We start from the raw sequence: 24,468 nt of genomic DNA, 5'->3' as shown, positions 1-24,468 counted from the left end.
TTGGTTTGTCCTTCTAGTAGGTGTTAAGTGGATATGAAACCTGACGGAGAAAGCACACCTTGGACTTTGGTTTAATAAATAAAGTGACGTGCGTCAACACAGAGTAAGTGTCCTTGTAAATGAATGGAAGGGCTCAATGTGTGTTGCAGTATGAATGCATGGCTACCACACTGTGCAGCAGGATGAGGGGGCAGAACCTGATCAAAAACATCCTCATTCTGTGGATCCAACCGTTCATAGTTACCAAGCAACCGCTACAAAAATGAACAAATAATGAGTTCTGTGTTCTGTATGCGTTCAGACAGCAGCACTGTGTCAAATAAACGGTACTATACTGTACCATACAGTAAAAGTGTGTTGCTAAGTGAAGCCGCTCTGTCTTCCAACAATTGTTCAGGTCTTCTGGGAGGAACCGATGGCTTTTTCATGTAGCAGACATCATCCCACCCCTAGAGCAACGTTTGTTTCCAACGCTCTTTTAGACCACAAGGTCTCAAAAAGTAGTGTAGGTTTCTGCGTAAACAGCAGAATGCATCAATTTGAAACTATTTTATTAATTTCTAGACGTAGACAGAGGTCCTCAGTCTACATTCGATTTCCCAAGTCGAGTGTTAGTGTAAGTTGGAATGCCTACATTAACACCCAAGTCACTCACACTGCACACAGAACACATGGAGGGCATATACAGTCATGAAATAAATGATTAGACCACCCTTGTTTCTTCAGTTTCTTGTTCATTTCAATCCCTGATACAACTAAAGGTACCTTTGTTTGGACAAACATAACAATGGCAACAAAAATAGCTCATAAGAGTTACATTTTTTGGCAGTACAATGCCATAGCTATTCATGTAACTTAAGTGATTTTGGTTATTAGCAAGAAAACCGTGGAAGTTGCTAGATATCAGCTCTTAAATGAAACTCTTTTGAGCTATATTTGTTATCATCATTATATTTCTCCAAACAAATGTACCCTTTAATTGTACCAGGCATTAAAATGGATCAATAATCTAAAGTAATAAAAAGATTAAACACAAGAATTGAATGAAACTACTTGCTGTTATCCTTCTTTTTTTTTGTTTTGTCCTGTCCAGCCATTAGGGCAGATAGTATTGTTGATCTAAACACCCTTACGTGCTCAACAGATTTGCACGGAAAAAGTGTGAGATACACTTCACCTGTCATACAGAATTTATTTGACCTTGATGTTTTGTTGTTATGCAAATTTGGAGCGGCCGGACGGGAGCAAGAGGAGATAGAGAAGAAGAGAATAGAAAACAGAGGGGGGAGTGAGGGGATAAGAGAGGGACAAAAAAGGGAGGGGCAAAGACAACAGCAACAACAATTGCAACAACAATAACAGAACAACAGAAACAAACAGAAGTACATCAGCATATAAATGTGACGGCTATAAAGACCATGGCGGAAAGGACAAAATATTAATAACAACCACAATGATAATACTGAATTGAAACAGTCATACATATTAGCAGTAATAGTGGTAATAAAATGATGAACTATGATAGTGATCAGAATGACAATAACTGTAATGCACACCATTGTAAAAACTATAATCATATTGCCGACATCACCGTCACTGTAATGAAACCAACAACATAATAACACCCTGGTTAACTCCGTGACTAATGTGGGGAAGTACGTATGTACTGTGAGTGTGCATATGTACGTGAGTACAGGTATCTCTGTATGTGTGCCAGTCTTCATGTATATAAAGGTGCGCGAAGGGGCGGGCAGCACAAAGACCAGCCCCCCAAGAGCCAGCCCACAGAGCTGGTGCTTTTTGAAGCTCTAATTAGAACCTCCTTAAGATCCCACAGTGCAAAATGTACATTTGTGAAATTTCTCAACTGGTCTTAACATTTTGATCAGGATTGTAATTTACAGTGTGACAAACCAGTGTGATGCGTCATATGTCATGTCAGATGCTTGTCGTTGCTATATTGTCTCAAACAATGGCAAAAGTCACTTCGCTGAACAATCACATCTTACTGACTCGAATGGAAATCCCAACAGTACCTTCCTTGACTTCCCTGCAGGAGTCCTTGCAGCCTTTCCGATTGCCTTTGTGCTGAGTCAAACCAACAGAAGCTAGAACATGTCAGCCCACCACACAGGAAGTGGACAAAAATGTCTAACATAGCAATTTGTAAATAGTTATTAATGTATTCACAGCCTCTCACAGTTCAGTCAGCATTTATCTAATGGATCATCCTCGAAAGATGTTATCTAGAATGTTCTGGACGACTTTTGTTGACTGTCTGGTTGTTGAGTCTTTTTCTACATAAATCAAATTGAATATGTTGTTATTGTAGAGTTATTGTCGATTGTTGATGACTTCAAGCTGCATCAAGTCATTGTGAGTTGAGATTAAGTTGCGTCTTTTCCTTGTAGTTGAGATGATGTCTTTGGCAATATTTGTCCAGTTCCTTCATGTCTTTGACAACAAGTCCTTTGGCTTCCTCGGGTCCCCCTTTAACTTGATGTGGATTTTGCAGTTGGCGCTCCAAGGACCTTGAATTTTCCCCTGCTTCCTTAAGTCGCATGCTTTCTCGGCAATGTCAGTGTTACGTTTTGTCAGATGTTTGTTCCTTTCAGCTTGCTTCTCTGCCTCAGCAATGTTTTTGTATTTTTGTTGGTGAACTTTATTATCATGACAGGCGTGTATATGTTATTCTTGCCAGACACTGGAATGCATGTATCAATTTTCCTGACATCCGCAAATCTCCCCTTTGATTACAGAAAGTTGACCACCTGTTGCTTTGTTGAAGCTACATCAGCGTGTTCTCCTCCTTTGTTGTCAGCTGCCCTGGCATAAGACCTGCAAGCAATGTGGAGACCAGTCACAATCACATTGTTCGTGCGTGTGGATCCATCTTCTACCGCTTATCCGAAGTCGGGTTGCAGGGACAGCAGCCTAAGCAAAGAAGCCCAGACTTCTCTTTTCCCGGCCTACTTCATCCAGCTCCTCCCGGCGGATCCCAAGGTGTTGCCAGGCCAGTTGAGAGACATAGTCTCTCCAACGTGTACTGGGTCTTCCCCGGGTCAACCTCATCTGGCTCCTCTCAATGCGGAGGAGCAGCAGTTCTACTCTGAGTTTTTCCCGGATGACAGTGCTTCTCACCTTAGCTTTAAGAGAGAGCCACCCTGTGGAGAAAACTCATTTTGGCTTGTACCTACGGTCTTGTCCTTTTCGGTCCCCACCCATGATCATAGATGAGTGTAGGAACATAGATCGACTGGTAAATTTAGAGCTTTGCCTTTCCGCTCAGCTCCCTTTTCACCACAACGGACGATGAAGCGTCCGCATCACTGCAGACGCCGAACCAATCCACCTGTCCATCTCACGATCCATCCTTCCCTCATTCATAAGCAAGAACCCAACGTACTTGAACTCCTCCACTTGGAGCACGATCTCATCTCCGACTCGGAGATGACACTCCACCCGAACCAGTCCTCTTGAGAGGGGCTAGACTCTATTCCAAATCCTCGATTCTGCACATAATTTGCAATGTAATGCGATCCTTTTCATTAGGGCATCCATTCATTTTCTTTAAGGCATCCACTTTCTCTTCCAGCCCAACCACTATTCCTTACAGCCCATCGATTTGATTACAAAGTGATGCAGTATGATTCTTCACTTCCTTAATGTGTTTTGTTCAGTACTTCATGTCATCGTACTGTTTATCTCATTTAGTTCAACCTGCCTCCCGTGTCGTTCAACCAGTCTCCTATGTTGTTAAATTTCATTATTACTTCTCTGTAACTACCTGCTTTCTGGCTCTCTTCCACGTCCTCTTCCTCTGCATTCGTTGTGACAGAAGCCCTTTTCTCTGCCAGTTTTGTTGGTGGTCAATACCTTTGACGTTTGGACGTTAGCAACAGTTAGGTTGTTTTTATTCCGACGAATTAGTTGCTCCAAAATTTATTACAATCTAAGACAATGTAACAATATAAACAAAGCAATCAAATTATTCCCTTGCTCTGTTTTCTTACATACAATTGTTTGGGCAAAATAAAGTCAATCCTGCAAAATAACTAAGCCAAAGAAAAAACTACTATCGACTGTCATTCAAAATCATTTTTTGTCCTTAAAGTCCTCCTGTGTCCAAAGACAAAGAAACTCCCTGAGTTCGTAAACAAGATATACATTTTACAGAGCAACATAATATTTGTGAAAATAAACATGGAAGAGAACTGAAAAATATCACACTCATCACGCTAATACCGATCAGATGCTCATACTAGCCTGGTATCAATTATATCTTATATTAACCTCAATTGGTTAGTCATTATTCACAGCAAACCAAATGAGGACATACTGGAGAAGGGATTTTTCATGAATTGAAGAAGTGGGTTTTGGCTCGGTGTTGTTTATGTGTCACTTGCCGCTACGGATAACAGTCTAACTCGCTCCTAAGAGAGCAGGCGCACTGTAGCCAGCTGCTTCACCACATGTTGGGAAAGACTGTCAAGGCGATTTAAATACTATTTTATGCAGAAATGTCATTATTTGGCTGCCCGCATTCTCCAGCTGACCTGGCTTCCGAACCTTTGAACTGATGTGAAAGGTGCGCTCGTGCGTTACAGCAATCTAAATTTTTATTTCAGTTGGAACATCTCAGATGAGACAGAAATAGCTCTAAATTGCTTTATGATAATGATGGGTGGCGAGAGGACAATCTGACTCCAAGATTTCAAGTCACATTTCCTCTTTCGTGTGCGTGTGTGCCGAACCTGATGCTGTATCTTCCCAACAAATGTTGGGATCTGGAAATTCCTGCTGGATTGGCTCATTAAATATTCATCCATCTGATCCTGCATGAGATCAAAGATTCCGTAATTTAAGACCACTGATGCATCACACAAGAAATGTTTCAGGCTGCTTTTGCAATGGACTTATGTTCCACAGTATTGGTCCCAAGCGCCACTGTTTGTCTTCTTCAGGCCGTCTTGTTGTTATACACTCCTGATCAAAATTTTAAGACCAGATGAAAAATTGCAAGAATTTACATTTTACACTGTTGGATCTTAAGGAGGTTCCAAATAGAGCTTCAAAATGCAAAAAGAAGAAATGGGACTGAGACCGAAAAATTAATTTGATAAGCAATTTATTGCAAAGAAGCATTTAAGCAAAATAGGCTGTTTATCAGCTGATCAAAAGTTTGAGACCACAGGCTTTAAAATCCAAAAGCGCACCATTGCTGCTGAGGTTGGTCGCAGTGACACATTTGAAACTTCTTCAAAAGATCCTGAGGGTTAAGGAACAAAAAAGTCAAGGGGTAGACCCAAATGAACCAAAATGTCACCGACCCTGAGCTGGAGGTCAGTCCAGACACGGGACCACCTAGGTCCAAATGAAGGTTGTTACTGGTGCTGAGTGCACTCCAATAACCACCAGACGCCATCTACCAGACAAGGATTTTAAGAAGAAAAAAGCTCTTCAAAGGCCTTCAATTCCACAAATTTGGCCGTTTGGAATTTGCAGGAGAGCACCAAACATTTGACAATGAAAGGTGGAAGAAAGTTTGAGTCTCCCTTGACGGTCCTGATGGCATCCAACGTTACTGGCATGACAAGGAGATCCCACCTGACATGTTTTATACACGGCACAGTGGAGGGGACGCTATCATGATCCTTGAATGGGACAATGGAGCATCAGGTTGTGCAGGGACGTCAAACGGCAGCCGGCTATGTGGAGATGTTGCAGGGGGCATCTCTCATGACTGAAGGCCCTCGTCTGTGTGGTGAATGACTGGCTTTTACAGCAGGACAACGATGCACTTTACAAAGGGCTTCTTCCAGAGGAATAAGCTCACTCTTTTGGACCATCCCGTGTGTTCCCCTCATCTAAATCTAATGGAGAACATTTGGGGATGGATGGCAAGGGAAGTTTACAAAAATGGACATCAGTTCCCGACAGTGGATGCCCTCCATGAAGCCATCTTCACCACCTGGAGCAACATTCCCACTAGCCTCCTGGAAACACTGGGATCAAGCATGTCCAAAGCAATTTTTCACCTCATGAACAAGAATGGCACAGCTACTCATTACTCACTCCTTTTTTCAACCTTTGGTCTATGGCTTAAACTTTTGATTAGTTGATGAACAGCCGATTTCACTTTAATGCTTGTTTGCAATAAATTGCTTTCTCAAATGCTTTTTTGTCTCATTCCCATTTCTTCTTTTTGCACTTTGAAGCTCTCCAAAGAACCTCCTTCAGATCCAAAAATGCAAAATGTATATATGTTCCAAATGTCCAGCCCAATACAACAAGAGCAACTGCATAATTCCCTACCAGATTTGATTTGCCTTCAAATGAGTGTAACTGCCCTTAGGCTTCAACAACGACGCCTCAAGCAAAAACTAGTCAGTCGCTTGTCAGCATCCGTACACTGCAAAGCACTGTCACAACCCCGGAAAAACCTTTAAAAGTCCTGAAATGTTTTATTCTCTCACATGCCCATAGGTCTCTGTCCTCAACCACTGCACCTCCAGCTCTCGCCTTTCTTGAAGTGTAGCGGGAACTTTTTGACAGGGTTTGCAGTTTTACAGTCAATTCTATACACTGCAGCGCCTGTCACTAAGTGCTCTCGATAACTGACAATTTGAAAACCTCGACACAAACCAGTGTATGTCAGACTGACAGTTAAGCTCACATAACTGTAAATGCCAAGATGTTGCCACTTACCCTGCAGTTCTGCTGCTCAATCCGGGTTCCAGTAAAGAAACAACTGTTCAACAAATTGCTTCCCTGGGGAAGAAAAGGATAAGCGGAAGAAAATGATTGAATGACAAACACACTCACCTTGTTTTCTTTTCCTTAGGTGGCCAACTTGCTGCGACTCTTTCAGATCCCTCAGATCAGCTACGCCTCCACCAGTGCCAAACTCAGTGACAAGACTCGATATGACTACTTTGCCCGCACCGTGCCCCCGGATTTCTTCCAGGCCAAGGCCATGGCTGAGATCCTACGTTACTTTAACTGGACGTATGTGTCGACGGTGGCATCGGAAGGGGACTACGGTGAGACTGGAATTGATGCTTTTCAGCAGGAGGCTCGGGCCCGACACATCTGCATTGCCACCTCGGCCAAGGTGAGCCGTTCCATGAGCCGTTGGAGCTATGAGAATGTGATTCGCTCCCTGCAGCAGAAGTCCAATGCCAAGGTGGTTATCCTGTTCACTCGCAGCGAAGATGCTCGTGAGCTTCTAGTCGCGGCCAACCGCATGAACGTCACCTTCACTTGGGTGGCCAGCGATGGCTGGGGAGCGCAGGAGAGCGTGGTGAGAGGCAGTGAAGCTGTTGCTGATGGCGCATTCACCATTGAACTGGCCTCCTATCAGATCCCCCAGTTTAACGACTACTTCACTGCCCTCCATCCGTACAACAATACCAGGAATCCTTGGTTCAGAGAGTTCTGGGAGAACCAGTTTCAGTGCAGCCTCCATGATTTAAGCTGTGGGAAGCACTCCCTGCGAAAGGATCCCTTTCAACCCGAATCCAAGATCATGTTTGTGGTGAATGCAGTTTATGCCATGGCCACCGCATTGCACAACATGAGGCAGGCCTTGTGTCCAAACTCCACCAAGGTCTGCGACGCTCTTAAACCTGGCAATGGCAGGAAGTTTTATCGGGACTACATTCTCAAGACAAAGATTGAGGGTGAGTAAAGTCATGGTTACGCTCAACATGAGCGCTACTCCAAATTGCTTTAACATCACAAAGTAAATATATGTTTCCGTAGGGTTTTAAATGATAAACTGATGCAACCTGATGTCCAGTTCGACAAGCTGCATAGGTAGCAGCCTCCTCGATCGATAAGAATCAGCCATGAAACCTTAGATTAATCCACTGTAGAGACATCACAAGACTAGCAAAAGGTTTACAGTCCGTCTCTTAAACAGTCTGGGTTGCCGGTGAAACGATTGTCATGCAAGCTCACTAGCTTAGCATAACTGAAGACGAGAATGTATGTAAACAGCATTGGCAGCGCTAGCATTAGCAGCACATGAACTAGTCACCAGGAAACATTTTCAACACATCAGTTAAACATACGTACATTACAGCGATCTAATTTATCTTATTTATTTTGTATTGTGTAAGAGTAAGACAGGAACAACATCAAATTAAAAGCACAAAATGAATGCACAGCCACCATCCACCAGTAAGAGCATGGAGTTTGTTTTTCAGAAAGTTCACTATACAAATATGCACATTAGCACTTAATAAGGTTGTCAGTTTTCACCTTTCTGCATTCCCACATACTATCAGCATTTGGGACCAAATATGAGATGAAAGAAAAAAAGGAAAAATATAGTATAGTAGTCTATAGTAATCTGTGCAGTGTGAGAGAAAGTTAGATGGGGCGTTGAAGGGCTGTCTCACAAAGTGGTACAAGTCGCCGCTCGCAACAAACAATTTAAACATGCAACACCTGTGGGATTTCTAACTGTGTGTTACCGTAAATTCCAGTGTATAAGTCGCAATTTTTTTCTTAAAATTTGAACCCTGCGGCTTATACAGCGGTGCGACTAATTTATGGATAAATTCTAATCTTGCGACATCTCCTTTACTTCAGAACTACTACTAATTTTTTAAATAGTGTGCCATTTGCGAGTGAGTGAGGAAACTAACTCTTTCTTTGGCAGGAGCCAATCACGAGCTATCAGTGCACTCACAACAGCTTGTCAACCCACTGGAAATTGCAGGCGGTAATTATATATTACAAACAGTACAACAGTCTGACTCACGGTGTCATCTTTCAAAGAACACGTTACTAACAACAATATATTCATCACACAGAAACTTAACACTCAAAAAGTGTACCTGACAAATATACAAACATGTTCCAATATGAGTTCAAAACCCAACATTTTAAAGTTTTCCCATAAGGCATTGCATCTGAGCAACACAGTCATTGGGGCACTGCAATGACGTCAGCCTTTCCTCTGGCATTGCAGCACCATCCACCATTTTCTATGCTTTCTATGCTCCTCCAATTAAATGGTTTTGTGCATTATGGGAACCCTTTAAAATGTTGGGGTTTTTTCATAAAAACTCGTATTGGTACATGATTGTATATTTTTGAGGTATAACATTTAGTGTTAGTTGCTGTGTGATGAGTTTAATGTTGTTTGTAAGATGAAACCATGAGTCAGACTGCTATATTGAGTAATGACCTCCTGCAATTTCCGTCGGGTTGACAAGCGAATCATACCATTTGTACAATGTATCGACTCATTCTGTTTTTAAAATCCATCATTTTTTAATTGTGTCGTAACCCGTGGATCGAGATGCGTATCGAAGAGAGTTTTACATCCCTAGTTTTCTGCCCTTCTGGGCTGCACCATAGCAGCATTGCAAAACATAGGACAGCAAAGCTGGTATACATCAGAAGTCATTGTACTTCGCTTGCATGGAAATACTGACCTTCTTGGTGTGATTTACAAGAGTAATTACTTTTATAGAAACAATATAAATGGTAAGTACTTTGACCATTTACAAGCCTTTGGAGGTCACAAACTATAGGTGCTTTAGTGCCAGACATAATTTAGTTTAGATTGTTCTCGTATTTTGACCTTCTTTTCAATCATTGTCCCCAACAGCACCATTTCGTCCCCCAGAGACAGATAACATCGTCCGTTTTGACGCCTTTGGTGACAGCTTTGGCCGCTACAACATTTTCCACTACCACAAGGAGGGTGGACGGTACATCTACCACAAAGTTGGCTACTGGGCTCAGAGCTTGACCCTGAACACTAGTCTGATCCCCTGGGATGGCCAGGGTGCCCCCGCCTCGCAGTGTAGCGATCCCTGCAGGAAGAATGAGGTGAAGAGTATGCAGCCTGGAGACGTGTGCTGCTGGATCTGCATCCCTTGTCAGTCCTACCAGTACTTGCAGGATGCGTTCACATGTGCTGACTGCAGCTTTGGACAGTGGCCTCTGGCTAATCTGACAGGTTGTTATGACCTACCTGAGGAGTACATTCGCTGGGAAGACGCATGGGCTATTGGACCTGTCACCATTTCCTGCCTGGGGATGATGTGCACGCTCTTCGTCATTGGCCTGTTCTTCAAACACAACGAGACGCCCGTGGTGAAGGCCAGCGGTCGTGAGCTGTCCTATATTCTTCTGCTGGGGGTGCTGATGTGCTACACGATGACTTTCATCTACATCGCTAAACCTTCCACGGCAGTTTGTACGCTGCGCCGCCTGGGCTTAGGAACCTCCTTCGCTGTATGCTACTCAGCCCTCCTGACCAAGACCAATCGCATCGCTCGGATCTTCAACGGGGTTAAGGGCGGGGCCCAGCGACCTCGATTTATCAGCCCAGCCTCCCAGGTTGCCATCTGTGGCGGTCTGATCTCCTGCCAGCTGGTCGTGGTGGTGGTTTGGCTGCTCATCGAAGCTCCAGGAGTGAGAAAGGAAGTGAGCCCCGAGAAGAGAGATGTGGTCACCCTCAAGTGTAACAGCAAGGACTCCAGCATGCTCATGTCTCTCACCTATAACTGCATCCTCATCATCCTCTGCACGGTTTACGCCTTCAAGACCCGAAAGTGCCCCGAAAACTTCAACGAAGCCAAGTTCATTGGGTTCACCATGTACACGACCTGCATCATCTGGCTGGCTTTTCAGCCCATTTTCTACGTCACTGCCAGTGACTACAGGGTGAGTCATAAACTACATGCATGCTTGTTTAAGACTCACCGCTTGTGCTGATCCGATCAATGAAAAGGTGATTTGGATACACTATCCCATTCGTACAGCCTAAAGCACAGACCCGCAGCCAAATCCGGCCCGCGGAACTGTTTGGAAAATAGCATTGACTTGGCCCGCCGCACGGACCTTATCAAACAAAGTGCTTATGGCGATAGGCGTAATTAAGCGATTCCTCCAGTATAAATTACTTGTGGGCATTTTAATTTTGAAAGTGGAAACATATTCTGTAAAGCATGAAATTCACACCCATTCTTAATAAGGGTGCCAGTTCAGACCAAAAGTCAAAATAATTGAACTGTACACGACTATAAATAGCATCATCTAAACTATTACACCCTGTCTGTACAAAATAACACCTGAAAGAGGGTAAGACAGTCAAAAGTGATCATTTTAACTACAGCAAAGCAATCTAGGAAATGAGGAATCTGCCCATTCCACAGCTGCAAACTCTTCCGGGTTACACATCTCACGGATTGTGTTGTTTTTGTGTTGATATAAAATACTGTAGCTTTTGCCCGGACATTGGGCCAAATACAAAGAGGTGGTCAATCAACAATCACTTTATTCAAACAAACAACCACGCCAGAACACCCATAGTCGTATATCCGCAGACTATTGGAAAGGAGAAATTTCAAGCAGGAATAAACGGAAGTTTAAACAAAAAAAAAAGTCAACCTGTGAGTGAAGATTTAAAAAAATACAGTCCACATAAAGATGCATTCATCAGCTGTCATGCGCATTTTGTCCCAACCTGAAAATGCAACCACAGGGGTGCATTATATTGGTATGTTCCAATCCCGGCACTGTACGTGGGGGGAATCGGGATAAAAGGTGTGTAGCCTGCTTACTTATCTAGTCTCCAGTCCTAATGAGACAGTTTTTCAAAATCTGACCATACTAACTATGGGGGGAGTTAATGTCCAGTTCAGCCCACAACCTAAAGTAGGCTTTGTGTTTGGGCCCCCTGGATGATTGAGTTTGACACCCCTGCACTTTTTTTGGAATTTTTCCCACAATCCTTATGTTGAAACACTAGGCCTGTCGCGATAATCAATAATCAATTAATGGCACGCTAAGTAAAAACAAAGTTGACACTTGCAGAAAGTGACATTCACTCACGGAAAGTGACATAATGTGAATGAAATTATGTCATCGGGGAAGTATTTCCCTGGCGGACTACTCAATCATGGCAGAATCTCATCACAAACACTAACCCGCCCCCTCCCGAGCTAAATATGTCAAAACGGCGCCAAAAACCTTTGAATCTCCTTTCCTACGAAACGTGAATGGAAGCTAGCGGGGTTAGCTTAGTTTAGCAGAGCATGCGAGTGCGGCTGTGTGTGTGCGACTCGGGCTGCGTGAGCGCAACTCAGGCTGCGTGAGCATGTTTACGCTGTGTTGCGTTTTACCGCTTTAATGTCAGGTTTGTGCAGGTTCTGAGTTAAAAAGACGAGAGGCACGTTTATTCTTGCACTGTTTGCCACAACAAAAATGACAATGATTCGAAATCAGAAATATTGTGATTTATTGTCATTTTTATTTATGTGCAATTTTTGTTAAGAGACAGAGTCCATTTTATGTTGATTCGGGTTTTTCTGTCTTTTTTGTTTGTTTAATGTATTATTTTGTTTGTTCATTCTATTAAAAAGCTCTTGACATTCCAATTACAATGTTAAATACTCTAATAATTTAAAACTTATTGCTTTTGATACGGTGTACTCCCATTATTATGCCATATATCATCATTACATTCATGAAAAATGGTCTCAAAATAACGTTGACAATAATTTGCAAATAATGGCCAATAAAACAGTAAAAAAAAACAGTCAAAACAATGCCCAGGGTAACCTGTGTTCAAAGCCAGTCCATAAAAATAAGATGTCAATAAAGATTTAAAATGCTCCAGTGTTCGTGCAGATCTAATGTTCAGGGGAAGGCTTTTCCAAAGTCTCGGGCCTGCGACAGAAAGGGCCATATCGCCCCGAGATTTAAGATTAGATCATACAAGCAACTGTGACAAAATAAAACAAAATAAGGTTGTATTTTTTGGAAAATTAGGCTGGGAAAAAAATGTAAATATTATAGGAATAAAGTCATAATATTATGGGAATAATGTCCTAATAGAAAATGTAGGAAGATTATTTAAGACAAAAGTTTAAATACATTGGAAAATTTAAGAAAACAGCAGAAATGGGAGGAAAAAAGCAAATATTTTTAAAATTAATCAATAACAGGCTTTTTCACCTATATCACAAAGCTGAGATGCAATTTTTAAAAAATATACCGTAAATTCCGGTGTACAAGCCGATTTTCTTTTTTCGTAAACTTTGAACCCTGCGGCTTATACAGCGGTGCTCTTAATCTCGTGACATCTCCTTTACTTCAGAGCTACTACTAATTGTTCAAATGCTGTACCACTCGCAAGTCAGGGAGGAAACGACAGCTCTTTCTTTAGCAGGAGCCAATCACAAGCTATCAGTGCACTCACAACGAGCTTGTCCATCGGCTGGAAATCAGTGGAGGTCATTATATATAACGGCATAACAACATAACAGGGTGTCATCTTTCAAAGAACACTTCACTAACAACACAAAATTCATCACACAGCAACTTAATTTCATATTAAAGTCGTATTGGTACATGATTGTATATTTCAGAGGCACAACATTTGTGTGTTAGTTGCTGTGTGAGGAGTTTAATGTTGTTTGTAAGATGACACCGTGAGTCAGACTGAGACCTCCTGCATTTTCCAATGGTTGACAAGCTCATTGTGAGTTTTTTCATGCTTGTGATTGGCACCTGTCAAATAAAGAGCTGACTGGTCCTCACGGACTTGTGCGTGCCACAATATGCCATTTTATGACGTGGACACATGTGGCTTATACACTGGTGAAGCTTATATGAAAACAAATCTGTTTTTTTTCTCTAAATTTAGTGGGTGGTGCAGCTTATACACCAAAATTTACGGTATACAACTTCTTAGCATATCTACATGTTTTGCTTTACAAAATATCAAAATGACAAAATTGCATCCTTTCATTTTTCACTATTGGCCTTCGCTGGAAAATGTTTGGACACCCCTGCTGTAGGATCAAAAACAAATGCCAAAGAAAAATGCTGACACTGCCACAAAGCCACACAGATGCCCGAAACAACCGCATGAGAACAATGCTGCAAGTTCACAGAACGAGACGCAAGTAAGCCAGGCTGCCAGGGACTCTTAAAGTGAGGCACAGCCCCTTTAAAGATGTAAGATGGAATATTTTTATAGCGCAACCGAGTTTGACGGCCAAGTGTTCAACAGAAACATAAAGAATAATGTACCTTTTCATTCCGCCAACTTTCTTCTGGGCATCCCGCTCATGGCTTTAAAGACGAACATCCCTCAGGTCTGGCTCCCCTGGTAGCCTGTCTAACTTTCATTTACCCGTTGCATTTGTTTTGTGGTGTTTTGGACCATTTCCGTTTGATGTTATCGTTGGCGATACCCGTCGTGGATACCCATGGCACATCTGTCAACCCTCCCATTTTTCCGGGGAAACTCATGTATTGTGCCCTTTTTTCCCCGTCGCCCTCCTGTTGAAATACTTTCCTGTCAATTTTCCGTGTTGTAACGGTTATCTAGGGATGCACGATATCTTTTTTTCAAACTGATTCCGATAACGTTTTAAGATCTACGTTTTTTTGTGTGCTCGATGTTTTTTTTTTTACCCTCATTGTGGAGCATTTGGTAAAACTAGCATGAAAGTCTTCCTCAGTGAATGTTTGTTTACAAGTGAGCTCAGTGGAAGTTACGACAGGCTGTTAACGTCACAAGCAGGAGAAAAAATGAGAGATTAATTTGCTCACATGCACAGGACGGGTAATCTCGTCTCATTGGAGCATTTTTTCAAATTATCGGCTATCGCAGATATTTTTAATGTTGTCGGATTTATCAGTATGACATCATAATTTCCTCAAATCAGCCCTACCGCACCCCTACTTTCATCAAAAAAAAAATCGTCTCTGATACTGCAGATGACAGTTTCTTCGTTCCCTTATTTTGCAGGTATGACCCTTGGAATGTTAACTTTTCTCCTCCCAAACACTTAATAAGGTAGTTATTTTAACATCATGCCATATACTGTACACAAAATTGACAGAAGTGACCTGAGTTGTTGGGGTATTTCCCTCTGGGATCTTAACACATTGCAACACAAGGGAGGCAGAAGAGCGACATACACAGCGGATTCCCCTGACACAATTGCCTCTGCAGAAAGGAGGAGAAGCCAGGCAGGACTGTGAGGGCAGAAATGGAACTAGATGTCCCCCAGTGTCCCTGCACATTGCTATGTGGAATGGAGTGTGAAAGACAAGGATGCAAGGTCCCAGCTGTGCCCTCTGTCCTGGGACTGTGGTGATGCTCAGATGAACCCTCCCTGCAGGCCCTGCTGGCTATGCGGGGGAGTTACAGCCGGAAAAGACAAAGAAAACTCTCCTTTGACCAATAAATAATTAGCAAAGCATGCAGTCGGTCATTGCAACGATGTTACTCGTTAGTGTTATCTGTGTTTAATACATGGTCGTCACACCCTGATGCAAATCTCCAGTGAGGGGAAAAATTTCACTGCGGTCTGTCATGAAATGTAAATTAAATACAATCCACTGGCCCATGAATAACTTATTTGATTATCATATGAAATATTGAAGCTGTTCTTGGCGCCCTGAGGGAGAGGTCTCCCCTCATATGCCAGGGCTGGTCATCTCATCTTGGCGGCAAACACAACTGATTAAACACCCACAGACAGCGCCGCCATGAAAACACCCGAGGCTGATGGGATAGAGGGGAACGCAACCTCTGACACATTACTGAACCTTGCCAGATGTGCATCGGACCCATCACAATGCAGGAAATGATACAATCACAATCAGCTCTTGATTGGCCAAATTAGAAAAGCTTCACTCACAACCTTTTAAGAAGGAAGGACAGGAGCCTTTTCATCACTGACTCGGGTAAAATACACCTAAAGAGGTCTAAAACAGGCGTCAAACTCGTTTTCACCGTGGACCACATTGCAGTTACTGTATGGTTGCCCTCAGAGGGTCACCTCTAAATGTATAATCTCCTCATGATATTATTACACATGTGATTATTTACTTATATTATTTATTTATTTACTTACTTTGAAATCAGAAGTCAAAGTGCCAAAGAAATTTGAAAATTTTGATTATATAACTATTGTGTGATTCTGTTAAAGAAACTCCAATTGCATGCAGTACAAAATTGACAGACCGAAGACATTTAATAAAAAAAAAAAAAAACAATAAAATACAAAAAAAGAAAAATACAAGAAAGATGATGTCTTTTGGATTTTTGAAAATAAATGCAGTTATTTTTATTTAATAAAATATATTAAAAATAAATGTTAATAAATAAATAAATACATTTTAAGAAATTTTAAGAAATAAATATATTTAAATAAATATATTCTTATACAGTATATGACAATTAGGAACAGAAATAATAATAATAATTTGTAAAGATAAAATAAAATAAAATAAAATATTTTTCTTAAATATATATTTTTAAAAGTGCCCTTTTGATGTGTGTAATTTTCAGGCTTTCGCGGGCCACATAAAACGATACAGCGGGCTGAATCCGGCCCCGGGGCCTTGAGTTTGACACCTGTGGTCTAAAATCCAATGGCAGTGGGGGAGATGACAGATTTATTTAGTTTGTACAACAGCATCCCCCTGCCAGAGCAAGCCAAACACAGCACACATACATCAATCAATGAGATCCAAGGTCCATACCAGCTTGCCTTCCGTGCTGGATCATCTCAAAAGGCTTCACAATAACCAACACAGCCTGAAGCGTCAGCGAGGAGATGAATGCAGTGACTTCACACAGTAGTGCTGCCATTGTGAAGTAAAATCCTATACGTACTTTCAAGGCCGAACGGTGTGAAATCTGCCTTAGACCTGCTTTACATGCTGTTCTTTATCCCTGAGCAGAAGACACGTCTGGAAGAATGTTATTGCAAAAGCAGAGTACTTGTCCTCCCCTCTTCATACGCAACACTTGTGAATTATTAAATTCACTTAAAAGTCATTGCAATACACTACTGTCGGTGGTAATATTCAAAACGGCTTCTGAATGGAGCAGAGGACATTTAGCCACTGCACGCCCTATTGTAAAGACCTTTATGTGTTATGCATATTATATCCAAATATTGTACTCATGGGAGACTCATGGAGAGGAGCCAGATGAGGCGGCTCGTGCATGTGGTCAGGATGCCTCCCGCACGCCTCCCATGAGAGGTGTTCAGGGCATGTCCAACCGGTAGGATGCTTCGGGGAAGACCGAGGACTGGCTTGCAGGCGCCTCATGTGGTTGTGGGGGGCTCACGTTGGTGACCCCTGGGCTGTATGATATGAAAGGGGAAGCATGAAAAAAACATATTTGACTTACTTTTTCAAAATCACTGGTGAAACTTAGAGGGTCAGGCACGTTCTTTAGGGAGACTTTGGATGAGAGAGCAGCTTTTCGGGCTATCCGCCTTATACCTCCGACTGCCACTGCACACACATGCACGTGTCCCGCGTTTTGGCTAAGTATGGGCGCCACACATGGGAGGCGACATCGCCTCGACTCCATTCATTTTCAATGGAACTTGCGCAATAGGGCGGTTATCGCGTGTCACCGTCCAGCCAAGCGACACGCGAAATTCGTGTGTGTGAAAATTTATGCTTGTGCGTGTCATGCGACACGTCTTGCGACACGATCCCAGAAAGTTGAAAAATGTTCAACTTGTCATCGCTGTCGCCCAGACGAGGACCAATCAGCGGTAGTTTCATTGATCGACCAATGGACAGGATGCTAATCAGTACGCTATACTTGCCGTGACAGATTTCCCAGAACTATTTAACATTTCTAAAAAAATAATATATATATATATATATAGATATAGATATAGATATATATATATATATATAGATATATACATAGATATATATATAAAAAAGCTGATTAGACAACATGATTATTGCACAAGGGTGCCTTAGGTTGGCCACAATAAAAGGCCACTCCAAAATGTGCAGTCTAATTGTATGGGAGTAGGGGGCAGCATGGTCAGCATACTCACCCCTCTATACAGTAAACCTGCACATTTTGGAGTGGCCTTTTGTTGTGGCCAGCCTTCGGCACACGTGTAATAATCATGCTGTTTTAGAATCCCGAATTAGAATCCTGATATGCCACACCTGTGCGTTGGATGGATTATCTCGTCAAAGGAGAAGTGCTCACTGAGGTTATGACAATATTTGTACGTTGAAAAAGTTTTACATCTTTGAGTTCAGCTCATGAAAAATGGGGCCAAAAGCAAAAGTATTACATTTATATTTGCATTGAGTGTAATGAATGAGTGTGTGTACCTCTGTTTGCAGGTGCAGACCACCACCATGTGTATCTCTGTCAGTCTGAGCGGGTCGGTCGTCCTGGGCTGCCTGTTTGCTCCCAAGGTCCACATCATCCTGTTCCAGCCACAGAAGAATGTCTGTACTCTCAGGGTGGCCACCACCCGCTTCAGTGTTACCACCGGCCCGGGCTCCAGTTTCTCTCAAGGTACATGACAAGTGACATGGCGCATGCTTTACTTGTTACATGTACTATGTATGCGTTTGTGTCTTTGTTTTGCAGCATCAGCCTCCAATATCGTTCCGACAGTGTGTAATGGGCGAGAGGTGGTCGACTCCACGACGTCTTCCTTGTGAAGATCAGCCAAGCGTTGTAAACACAATTATATAACCACTAGTCCTCAATCAGGTGTCTCAGATATTACAGAGGATGATTGTCCTGACTTTGTTGTCCGCAAAGTGATGTGAGTACAATGTCCCAATGATTTTATTCTGTTCAGTTCAAAGAGATTTTCAAAGCTCAGTGCCAATAAAAGTTACATAGAGTATTGCCATCCTTTTTATTGCAACAAATGGAGTAAACGATAGTGCAACTGTTAAATGTATTATATACGGGATGTTTTTAATGTAGACTTTGGTGAAAAGTTTGTGCTTTCTTGTAATTTATGTAAATAAAATGTGTTTTTTATCAATACCAAATTGGCTCGGTGTGAATTCTTGCATGGAATGAAGCACATTTGCAGTCTTCATGCCATGTTCCACATGACAATTGAGACTTATGGGTTTGGTTTTCCTTTGTTCATTGATGTTTCCTTTTGTTGTGCTCTTATTTTGTTATATCCATTTCCCGTATTGCACGGTTTTGAGTTCTCTTGGCCTTGTTCTGAGGCAGCTACCGGTCTCAGATGTTCCTCGTTAATAATCAGCAGGCTTCGTAAGCACAGCACTGGTACTGGGGCAATGATGGACCGGTACGTTTGCGTTGGATGATTGGAAGTGATTTCAATGGTGAGCTTATGCTATTCTCTACTTCTACTTTGCTTTGGAATTTTGTATTTTTTATTAGGGCTGTCGGCCGCACGGTGGTCTAGTGGTTAGCACGTTGGCCTAGTGGTTAGCACGTTGGCCAACACAGGAACAGCCTGGAGATCGGGAAGACCTGGGTTCGATTCTCCCTTGGGCATTTCTGTGTGGAGTTTGCATATTCTCCCCGTGTGCGCGTGGGTTTTCTCCGGGTACTCCGGCTTCCTCCCACATTCCCAAAAACATGCAGGTGAGATTAATTGGCGACTCTAAATTGTCCATAGGTGTGAGTGTGAATGGTTGTTTGTCTGCTGGAAAATACGCTGAAAACCTGTACATTTGCCATGTCTGATCGCAACCCCTCATTGCTCATAATTACAGGGCTTAAAATGTGATTCAAATGTTCTGCTACATTTAAAGAAACTAGTGTGAGAAAAATAGATTTTTAGACTTGTGTGGTATATTTTAGCTGGTTTGACATTAAGTTCATTTGGAGCTGTTAATTCATACAAATATATACAATCCTGTCCTGTCATTTATCTTTCTGTTCATTAAATACAGTAAAAATGGGCATGTTAGATATAGTTGCTAATGGTGATTAATCATGATTAATTATTTAAAAACTGTGATTCGTCTGATTACAATTTTTAATCATTTGACAGCCCTAATTTTTATACTTTTGTTGTGTCAGCCCTGGTGACCCATGCCGCTCTTTGTGAGCTCATTTTTGGATAACAAAGACCTTTTTGACTACACCAGCTGACCTGTCTTTGCATCCTGGGGTAACGCTGCAACAAATAATAGCAAAACATAGCACTTCAAGCACAATGGTAACATCAGAAACTAGATTTTTTTAGAAGGCCTGGATACTGTGGGCATGTCTTGGTTGACACAACTCTGGAGCATCGCATGGACATCGGGAGCCTCTGGATAGGTGGACCGGGGGGGTGGTCCCCCTTTTTCAGAAGGGAGACCGGAGTGTGTTCCAACTATCGTGGGATCACACTCCTCAGACTTCCTGGTAAGGACTATTCAGGGCTTCTGGAGAGGAGGATCCACCGGATAGTTGATTCTCGGATTCAGTAGGAGCAGTGCGGTTTTTGTCCTGGTCGTGGAACTGTGGACCAGCTCTACACTCTCGGCAGGGTTCTTGAGGATGCGTGGGGGTTTGCCCAACCAGTCCACATGTGTTTTGTGGACTTGGAGAAGGCATTCAAACATGTTCCACGAGGAATCCTGTGGGAAGTACTCCGAGAGTATTGTGGGGTATCCAGCCACCTTATTTAGGCAGTTCAGTCCCCTGTATGACCGGCAATATGTTGGACTTGTTTCCAGTGAGGGTTGGACTACGCCAGGGCTGCCCTTTGTTGATACACCGATTTGGTTCATTACTTTTATGGACAGAATTTCTATGTGTAGCCAGGGCGCTGAGGGGATCCGGTTTGGTGGCTGCAGGGTTGGGTCTGTTTTTGCAGATGATGCCGTCCTGCTGGCTTCATCCGGCCATGATCTTCAACTCTCACTGTATTGGTTCACACCCAAGTGTGAAGCAGCTGGGATGAAAATCAGCATTTCTAAGCCCAAGTTTATGGTTCTTGTACAGAAAAGGGCGGAGTGCCATCTCCAGGTCGGGGATGAGATCCTGCCCCAAGTGGAGGAGTTTAAATACTTTGGGGTCTTGTTTGAGTGAGGAAGGATGGAACGTGAGATCAACAGGTGGATTCCGGCTGCGTCTGCAGTGATGCGGTCCCTGCATCAGTCTGTTGTGGTGAAGAAGGAGCTGAGCGGAAAGGCAAAGCTCTCAGTTTACCGGTGGATCTATGTTCTGGGGAGAGAGAAGTCTGGGCTTCCCTGCTTAGGCTGCTGTCCCTGCGACCCGACCTTGGATAAGCAGAAGATGATGGATGAATGTTGAAAGGTTATAAATACCATACATAAATGGGCAGGCTATTGAAATATCTGTATGAACGCAACACAGCCAAAGGCAGTCATATTGAATGTAATTTATCATTTTTAATAAGCTCCAAGTCCAGGAAGTTCATAAAGAGTAGGGACGGGCGATCCTTAACATTTCAAATGTGTATTGATACTGATACTTTTTCTGCCACAATTTTATTGATAGTCAAACCTCTGTTTCCGTATGCTCCGTTTTGTCAAACATTTTTGCCAAAATTGAGGTTTCATATACTCTGTTTTTGTACAGTGTTGCACGTAACAAACTAAGCTGTTTGCTCTGTGCTGTATCGTTCCGTAAAATCGAGTGCCCAAACAAAGCACCCTACGCATCGCTGCCTCACTGTCCATGCATTTTTTTGTTGAGTGCAACTGCTAAATAAACCGCCATGGGGCCAAAAAGGTTGCAAGGGCCAGCACTTTGATACAGGTGAGAAGCACTACTAAACTCACAATAACTTCCATCCATTCATCATTTATACTTTGCACTGTTTTGTGCATGTATAATTATAATTAAGATTCAAGATTCAAGAGTTTTATTGTCATATGCATAGTAAAACAGGTAGTTATACTATGCAATGAAATTCTTATTCTGTTCATTCTCCCAAGAAAAGAAAGAAAACACAAGAAAAAGAATAAGAACATAAGAAACATAAATACCAATAAATTAAGCAACAACAACAGAAGAGACATTAATACAGATAAATAATACAAATAAATAAATAAATAAATAAGTAGTAGTAGTAGTACTTTATTAATCCCACAGCAGGGAAATTCATCTGTTACAGCAGCAAGCAAGATACAGTGTGCGTGCAGCGTGTGTGAGTGCTTCGTTGAGAAGCCTGATGGCCTGTGGGTAAAAGCTGTTCGCCAGCCTTGTGGTCCTGGACTTCAAACTCCTGTAGCGTCTACCTGACGGTAGGAGTGTGAATAATGAGTGTTGTGGATGTGTGCTGTCCTTGATGAGGTTGTGTTTTCTGCGTAGGACTCTAGTTTTATAAATGTCTTGCAGTGAGGGGAGGGCTGCCCCAACAATGTTCTGTGAGGTCTTGATCACCCGCTGGAGTGCCTTCCTATCATGTGTTGTACAGTTACCGTACCAAACAGTGATGGAGGCGGTAAGGACACTTTCCATAGTGCATCTGTAGAAGCAACTCAGGATTGTGGTGGACATGCCAAATTTCCTCAGTCTTCTCAGGAAGTACAGTCTCCTTTGGGACTTCTTCAGAATTTGTTGGGTGTTGTGAGACCAGGTGAGGTCCTCGCTGATGTGTGTGCCAAGGAACTTGAAGGTTTTCACCCTCTCCACCTCAGTCTCATCAATAAACAGGGGTCTATGCGGCTCCTTTTCCCTTGTTCTTGGGTCGATGATCATCTCTTTAGTCTTATCTGTATTGAGAAGGAGATTGTTATCACGACACCAAGCTATGAGGTCCGCCACCTCTCTTCTGTATGATGTTTCAACACCACCAGTGATCAGGCCGATGACTGTAGTGTCATCCACAAATTTAATGATGCTGGTGTTGTTGTGGGAGGCCACGCAATCGTAGGTGAAGAGCGTGTAGAGGAGTGGACTCAGCACACACCCCTGTGGGGTCCCAGTGCTCACAATTAATTATATATTTGGAAAAATGTTGTCTTTATTTTTCTCAAGCTGCTGCACCTCAACTTAAGTGTGAGACGCCTGCCTCACACTTTTAGAAACACAGCTTTTATTGAGCCAAGCCACATATTTTACATTAGGAAAAAAAATGTCAAGAGTACACCATGAGACAAAAATGTCACAAAAGGTACAAACAGTATGCAGTGCAGTGAGTATACTGACTTATTGTGTGCAAAGGCGTATTGTGTCATTTGGGCGACCGAGGCAAACCCAATCATTGGGGCTCCACAATCTTGCACTGACAAAAGTCCTTTTATTACTTCCGCCAAGCGCAGCACACTGTAATTGATAAGAACATCAAGCAACATTTTATATAGTTTACCACTTTGATACTCACAACGTTGATGAAAAGCGTCACTCTCAGCTTCATCCCTAAAACTATTGCATTCGCCTGGGTGTCTACCATAGAATATGGTTGTTTTCCTCTCACCTTTTTCTCTTCTCCGCTCCACTGGGGTAACTCCGCATCAGTGTTCTCCAACTCATGCCAACAAGTTTGTTTTGCGTGACATGGAACATGGAATAGTCTGTTGCAAGAGAAGGGAGGGTGGAGCAGTTTAAACGATCATGATAGATTGCACATTTTGATGTAGTTTAAAGCACATAAATTAAAGGGGACCTATTATACTAATTTTCCTGCCTTTGTATTGAGTGTTGGACTCCTACAGAGCAGCTACACATGATAACCTGCACAGAAAGCTTTCTCAATCTTCCAGACTCTGCACCTCTTCCTGCAGTGTTTCCTGCCTCTCGCCCAAACGGTCTGAGTAATTTACTCCACGCCTAGATATCTTGGTGACCCAGGCAATTGCCTGTGTTTGCCTAATGGTATGTCCGCCCCTGCATTTAATTGTTCTTCCTGTCACTATCACTGCCATACGTAGATGAATAAAGATATATTATTTGTAATCATTCTCAGGCCAAATAAGTGAAATGGGATATTCTCCAGGCACGGTGGCTGAGAATTACTGACCCATTGATTGGCATAATAATTTATTTGACCTTTCTTGAGTATCTGAAGCTTGACAATAACAGTGTAATATCCCTGAAATGAGTCTTGAGTGATGCAGACAGACCAGAAGTGGGTGATATAATTAGTCATCAGTCAATTCATTCTGCTGATTTGGATGAAAAATATGAATAAATCTTGCTACCTTGCCTCTACTGAGATATTTAATATAAATACAGCAGTCAGTACTGTGCAGCATAGACCGTAATGTAGTAGTAATACTGTGTAACACTGCCATCTTGTGTTCAAAGTTGTGATTGATATGATGAACTTCTATTAAATGAGTATACGCTTATACTTGTACAGTTATACTGTAATTCAACATCCCTCTTCGGGCATATATTTTAATCTTTTGTGCTAGGATTATTTAGTAATAAATACAAATTTTACTAATCAGTGATGGCTTGAACTTGAAGTTCTCTCGGTTTTGCCGTGTATATTTCATGCCCCACTTTTTCAGCCGTATAATGAATGATACCTTAAGAACCACATGCATTTCTGCATCCTGATGCATTTGCTGCAATTTCTATGTGTTACCAAACACCCTGAAACTCAATTTTTACCTAAAAACACTTGAATAACTCTTGTGCCCATAAACAGCATAACAACAACATAATTTAGTAGGAATTCAGAAAGAGCAACAAAATGAGGAAGATGCTGAGTCAGTCTGAGCCATTTTTAAAAG

General features: G+C 42.3%; 1 protein-coding gene across 1 annotated transcript in view; it reads left to right on the top strand.

The window, feature by feature from the left end:
* Window positions 1–24,412, top strand: part of grm2a (glutamate receptor, metabotropic 2a) — a 53,272-nt gene extending 28,860 nt beyond the window's left edge. Inside the window, exons 3-6 of the mRNA XM_054784761.1 lie at window positions 6,845–7,682; window positions 9,626–10,689; window positions 18,166–18,343; window positions 18,419–24,412. Of these exons, the coding sequence (XP_054640736.1) occupies window positions 6,845–7,682; window positions 9,626–10,689; window positions 18,166–18,343; window positions 18,419–18,492 (2,154 nt within the window). The 3' untranslated portion in view covers window positions 18,493–24,412. The remainder of the gene's footprint in view (window positions 1–6,844; window positions 7,683–9,625; window positions 10,690–18,165; window positions 18,344–18,418) is intronic.
* Window positions 24,413–24,468: the final 56 nt, after the last annotated feature.

This window comes from Dunckerocampus dactyliophorus, chromosome 8 (assembly GCF_027744805.1).
Source record: "Dunckerocampus dactyliophorus isolate RoL2022-P2 chromosome 8, RoL_Ddac_1.1, whole genome shotgun sequence".
Taxonomy (NCBI): Eukaryota; Metazoa; Chordata; class Actinopteri; order Syngnathiformes; family Syngnathidae; genus Dunckerocampus; species Dunckerocampus dactyliophorus.
Note: the sequence above shows the minus strand (reverse complement) of the source record. Positions and strands in the feature narration are given on the sequence as shown.